This window comes from Octopus bimaculoides, chromosome 11, assembly GCF_001194135.2.
Source record: "Octopus bimaculoides isolate UCB-OBI-ISO-001 chromosome 11, ASM119413v2, whole genome shotgun sequence".
Classification (NCBI taxonomy): domain Eukaryota; kingdom Metazoa; phylum Mollusca; class Cephalopoda; order Octopoda; family Octopodidae; genus Octopus; species Octopus bimaculoides.
This window is the reverse complement of record NC_068991.1, coordinates 20,741,506-20,747,690: the sequence shown is the minus strand read 5'-3', so window position 1 is coordinate 20,747,690 and position 6,185 is coordinate 20,741,506. Positions and strand designations below refer to the sequence as shown.

The 6,185-nt window shown below is 39.0% G+C and overlaps 1 protein-coding gene across 5 annotated transcripts in view; it reads left to right on the top strand.

The window, feature by feature from the left end:
- The window catches only part of LOC106869305 (thyroid receptor-interacting protein 11), a 214,951-nt gene that overhangs the window by 152,338 nt on the left and 56,428 nt on the right, over positions 1-6,185 (top strand). For all 5 annotated transcript variants that reach the window (XM_052971565.1, XM_052971566.1, XM_052971568.1 and 2 more), the window contains 2 exons: positions 1,233-4,492; positions 5,608-5,679. In XM_052971565.1, the coding sequence (XP_052827525.1) occupies positions 1,233-4,492; positions 5,608-5,679 (3,332 nt within the window). The remainder of the gene's footprint in view (positions 1-1,232; positions 4,493-5,607; positions 5,680-6,185) is intronic.

Genomic DNA, 6,185 nt, shown 5'->3' with positions numbered 1-6,185 from the left:
GGCACATAAAAGACACCATTTCGAGCGTGGCCGTTTTTGTGCGGGTGACACGTAAAAGCACCCACTACACTCTCTGAGTGGTTGGCGTTAGGAAGGGCATCCAGCTGTAGAAACTCTGCCAAATTAGACTGGAGCCTGGTGTTGCCATCCGGTTTCACCAGTCCTCAGTCAAATCGTCCAACCCATGCTAGCATGGAAAGCGGACGTTAAACGATGATGATGATGATGATGATGATACTTTATTTAAAAGCAGCAGAAATATAACAAAAAACTGTTACTCGGAGATTTTTGTTATATTTATGCTGCTTTTAGATAAAGCATATTACTCTACCACTGGTACTTGAGTACTCTTTTTTCCACTTTGTTGCACATTTATGTGCTTACTCCAGTATATATATATATATATATATATCGTCCTTCCTTCTTCTCTCCCTCTCTCAGGACTTTTGGCTTGCAAACTATAATTATGGTTGCTAGTGAGCAGAAGTTTTTCTGGGGTTTTTTTCCCTCTTACATTGCTTAATCAAGATAAAAGTAATGTCCATGATCCTCTCCAGGGTTCCTCAGACTGGTGAGAAGGAGGGAAACAGCAAGGTATCCTCAAACTGGAGTTCTGGTTTATAGGGCAGTGAATTAAGTCTACCACACATATTGACCACTGTGGGATAACAGATAATTTCTACATAATACTATCAGATTAATACTATCAGATTATATACTTTCATATAATTCTATTATGTATTCTATGTTATTCCATTATAGTATATACTGGTACAACATCAATTTTCTTTAACCTTTTGTTCCAAAGCCTTTCTGGTGTATGCTCCAAATTAAACTAATATTAAATTTGCTTAAATAATCCTTTCTACTAAAGGCACAAGGCCTGAAACCTTGAGGGTGGGGCTAGTTGATTACATTGACCCCAGTACTCAACTAGTACTTATGTCATCAACCCCAGTACTCAGCTGGTACTTATTTCATCGACCCTGAAAGGATCAAAGGCAAAGTCGACCTCGGCAGAATTTGAACTCATAAGATAAAGATGGGGAAATTTACTTAAATAATAAAATGACTTACAGCTACTTGTACATTAAGTGTAAATTTGTGCAGATTATGAATGGTTCTGGACCATTGGTCTCTGGTAAATTGGTGATGTGTCTGTATTGTCATATGATTTCCATCTAATGCTATCATCATGTACTTTAATTTTTTAATTTTTGTTATTGAAACAGAAACTTTGAAAGAAAAACTGAAGGAAGCCAAGCATCATTTGGCTGAGAAAGATGAACAGATAGAAAAATTAATCAGTGAGAAAGATGATGTTCAAAGTAGTCTTGAAGAACTGGATTCCCAGCACCAAGAAGCCATAAGTCAGTTAATTGATAATCGCCATGATCTTGCCAAAAAGGTTAGAGAAAAATCTGATCAAATTGATCAATTACAAGCCGAACTGAAGCAGATCCAGTTTCAGCTGGATACTGCAAATGAAACCATTTCCAAGCAGAAATCTGATCTAGAAGAACATTCTAGAAGCCATCATGTCTCTCATGATCAGCTGAATGAATTGTCTTCTGAGAAAGACAGACTTTCAAATCAAATTGAAGATCTGAAAGCCAAGCTAGAGAAAGCTGCCTATGTGGTAAATGAACTACACCTGGATAAAAAGGAACTTTGCCAGAAAATGGCAGAGAAAGAAGAAGGCTTGAACAATGAAATTAAAGAATTAGCAGCACATAACAAAGAGCTTGAACTTAGTAACTCTGAGCTTCAGGAGAAACTCTCACAACCACTGGAAACTGAGGACACATCTGAAATGGAGTTCAGAAATAAGTGCTTAGATAAAGAAATTCAGAATCTAAAGGAAAATGTAAAAGAGTATGCAGAATTGAATCGCATGAATGAGATGAAACTTGCAGATAATGAAGATAGATTTAGTAAATTATTTAAAGAGATCGAAGAAGTCAAGAAAGAAAATACTGAGCTTGTGATTAAGTGCTCAGCTCTGAGAGAAGAAAATCAGTTCCAGCTAAAAGCCACAGAAGACAAAAACTCTAAGGAGAGATTTGAAATTAACAATCTTCAACAAGGAACTGATAGTCTTAGCCAGGGTCTTGGACATCTTCTACTAGATTCAGAGAAGCCTGATGCCAGTCTGTTACTTGAGTCTATCAACTACACTGGAGAACTATTGGAAGACTATCTTGTAAATGTTTTGGAAAGAAATGGTGCAGAATCTTCTGGAAAACCTGCAGAACACTTTAGAGCTAAACAAGTTAAAATGTGCCTAGCATATCTGAAAGCTCGATTAAAAGACAGACAGGAGGAGCTATATATATCTAACCAAAATGAAGAGCATTCCAAGATTATGATAGAGAAGTGTGAGGAAATAGAAGCTTTAAGAACTCAAGTGTTGGAGCTAAGAAAAGATCTAGTCAGTAGCATGGAAAGAATTCAAGAATTTGAGGATATATCTAACAGAAATCAGGAATTAGAAGGTCAGGTAGAAAAGCTAAACAATAAGAACCTGGAGCTAACTAATGAAATGTCAGTTCTACTCTCCAACGATTCTCAAGACTCAGCTAATAATCTCTGTGATCCAAAGACTTTAGATTTGATCACAGATTTAGAATTTGAGTTGCTTTCTTCGAACAATAAGATTAAATCTTTAGAAAAATTGGTATGTAAACTCCAGGCATCATCAGGAGTTGCTCCTGAAAAGGAACTAATAAAAGGTGTGGTTGATAAGAATTCCTTAAACAGTGAAACAAGTGACATTTTATCACTTCAAGCTAAAGTTGAGAAAGATGAGCAAGAACTCAGGTATTTCAAGAATATTCTCCAAGATATATCTAGTATCATAGACTCGGAAAAACTACAAGGATTAAATAAAGATGTCATTGAGTATCTGAAGCAACTGAAGGCTGGAGAATTTGAAGATAAATATTCTACAGGGGGCAGTGAAGGGGATGCAGATGAAGTGGTTGAAAAAGCTGATGAAATCCGAGATCCAGAATCTCTGAAGTGTTTTTCTGAGAAGAAGATTGTAAGTGAGGAGATATCTGTTCAGAAGCAGAGTTGCACAACAGTCACAAATGGAAATGCACAGGTCGAAGAACTGGAGAAACTACAACAGATTGTTTCAGAAAAGGACAATATCATTCAAGAGTTGCAAAACAACAATGCCATGCTGTTAAAAATGATTGAGTCGAAATCCGTGTCGGTGTATGGTGATAAAAGTCTTCTTGAACTTCATCAGTTATCAAATGATGTGAAAGATTTGAAATTGGAGAAGGAACAAATGATTTCTGTGATGGACGAAAAGACAAGAGAGTGCAGTTCTTTGAAAGCTGAAGTACACCGTCTGATGGCTATTGTGTCGGAAGAAAGGAATGCAATTGATCATCTACAGCTTGAGAACCAACAGTTGCTACAGTCTCAGAACAAAGTTATTGTTTCAAATGATGCCAGTGAGGCTGGAGGAATGCAGAAGGAAGCCCTGCAGAAACTTTCAAACATCATTCGAGACAAGGATGTTGAAATCGATGCCTTGAAGCAAAAGAACAAGACTCTGCTGACGATATTCCAAGACAGTTCACAGAGTGGTCCACAGATCAACTCACTCATACAAGATAAAGAGAACTTAAAGAAGCAGTTGAGTGTTCTTCAAGCTGAACGGGATCAGATCGTAAGCTATTTGAATCAGAAGCACCAGGAAAGTGTGGCTTATCACAATGAAATCCAGCGCTTGAATGCATATATCCAGAATGAAGCTGAAAAATATGACCAATTGAAGTGTGAACACGACCGATTAATGCCATTGTATGAAGACCGGAACCAAACACTTATCAAAACCCAGAATGAGCTTGTGAACTACAAACAGAAGTATTCTGAACTAGAAGCAAAATATGAGGAACTGATGCAAAGAAGTAATGTTAGTGAGACAGTTGATGTGATCACATACAACAACAAAATTGAAGAGATCAACTTCCTACAGGAAAGATTGTCAAAAGTTCAAGCTGCACTAACAGAACAAGAGCAGAAAGTCCAGGGACAGTTGCATAGCAACAATGATACTGAACGCACCCTGAGAGGAATAGAACTCGAGCGAAACAACCTGAAGAAGCAGTATGATAGTTTAACATTCCAGTTCAGGGAGCTTCAGACACAGCTGAACGAGCTGAAGACAGAGATAGCTTCATCTCAACGCCTCAATGAGGAGCACAACATGGAAATTTCAACCTTGAAAGAAATCAATAACAAACTGAGCTTGACTATTCAACAGAAAGAATTTGAGCTGCGGAATGTCACTGAGAAGGCCAACACTGTGACAGCAATGTTACAGAAACAGCTGGGAGAGAGAAGTGAGTTGGATTTGTTGCTACAGGAGTCCGAATCGATCCGACAGCAAGCTGTTAAATTCCAACGAGAGAGGGACCAAGTAATTCTTTCCATGAGGAATCTTCAAATAGAGAAGGAAGAGATGACTAAAGAGGTAACAGCTCCCTACTCTTCTGTATTTCCACCTGTCAACCTTCTCCTCTTTGACCCATTCTTGTTTTCCTTCATTACCCCCAAACTGTGATTCACCTTTGACCATGGCTCCACTCATGATCACCATTCTCTGCACCCACCTCTGTCCTCATCTACAAGCATCTTCTATTTTTGTGAACCTACCTACCCAGCCATCCTTGATTCTTTCTCCCTATTCTCTTTTTATCTGCCTTCTTATGCCTTGAGGTTATGCCCTGACACCTCATCTCTACCTTCTTTTCTTTTTCTTCTCCTCTGGTGGGTAACCATGCATCTCCTCTACAGCAAGACACCAGTTCCTGCCCCTCTATCAACACCTAGCACAAAGCCTTATTTCTCAATATTGCATCTCCATTCTATCAAGGGCCTTGTCTTGCATGTCACTGGTGCTGATTCTAGAGTTTTTATCATCATCATTTTAATGTCCACTTTTTCCAGCCTTGTGCAGGTCATATGGAACTTGCTGAAGTAGATTTTCTATGCCCAGATGCTCTTTCCTTTGCCAGTCCTCATCTGTTTCCACATAGAGTTATCATTTGCTTTGCAGTTTTTTTAACAATGAGCAGCTCAATAGCTGGACTTGATTTTGTGAAAGCTTGTAAACAAATTAGTCTTGTGGTAACCGTCCCACCCATGCTAGCATGAGACACAGACATTAAAGGATAACGATGATGATGTATAATGGTGACTCATCAATTCAAGACCAAGATGGAGATACTCAAACCCACGCCATCACACGTACATACTTGCATTATCTTGTCTCCGAAATTTCATTCACAACAATAAGTCAATGCTGAGTTATAGCAGAAGACACCAGCCAATGGTGTCCATGCTGTGGAACCAAACTCCTAGCTGCACGATTCTGAAGTAAACTTTTTTAATTGCTCAGCCATGCATGCATCTATCATGCACATGCATACACATACATACACAAGCATGCACATATGCATTCATATGCTTACACACACAAGCTCACATACACATACATCCACACGCACACATACATACTCTCACACACATACACACACGCATAGCTATAGATAGTTATGACCCTTGTTCCACCTTGTTCTGTTGCAGATGCAGAAGTTCAAAGACAGAAACGACAAGCAAACCAGGGAACTTGAAAGGCTTAAGATGCATTTGCTGCAGGTACATTATGCATTGTAATCTTCACATCTAGTTCTTTGTGTGTCTGCATATTTTTTTTTTTGCATGCATGTGTGTTCTTTTCTTTAGCCCTGGGTCATCCCCAGTTGACCAGACCTATGATCAGTGACATTCCAGCTATCACCATCTCACATTTTTTTTGCTTATACTCTTTTTACTCTTTTACTTGTTTCAGTCATTTGACTGTGGCCATGCTGGAGCACCACCTTAAGTCGAGAAAATCGACCCCAGGACTTATTCTTTGGATGCCTAGTACTTATTTTATCGGCCTCTTTTGCCGAACCGCTAAGTTACGGGGATGTAAACATACCACCATCGGTTGTCAAGCGATGCTGGGGGGACAAACACAGACACACAAACATATACACACACATACACATATATATATACATATATACGACGGGCTTCTTTCAGTTTCCGTCTACCAAATCTACTCACAAGGCTTTGGTCAGCCCGAGGCTATAGTAGAAGACACTTGCCCAAGGTGC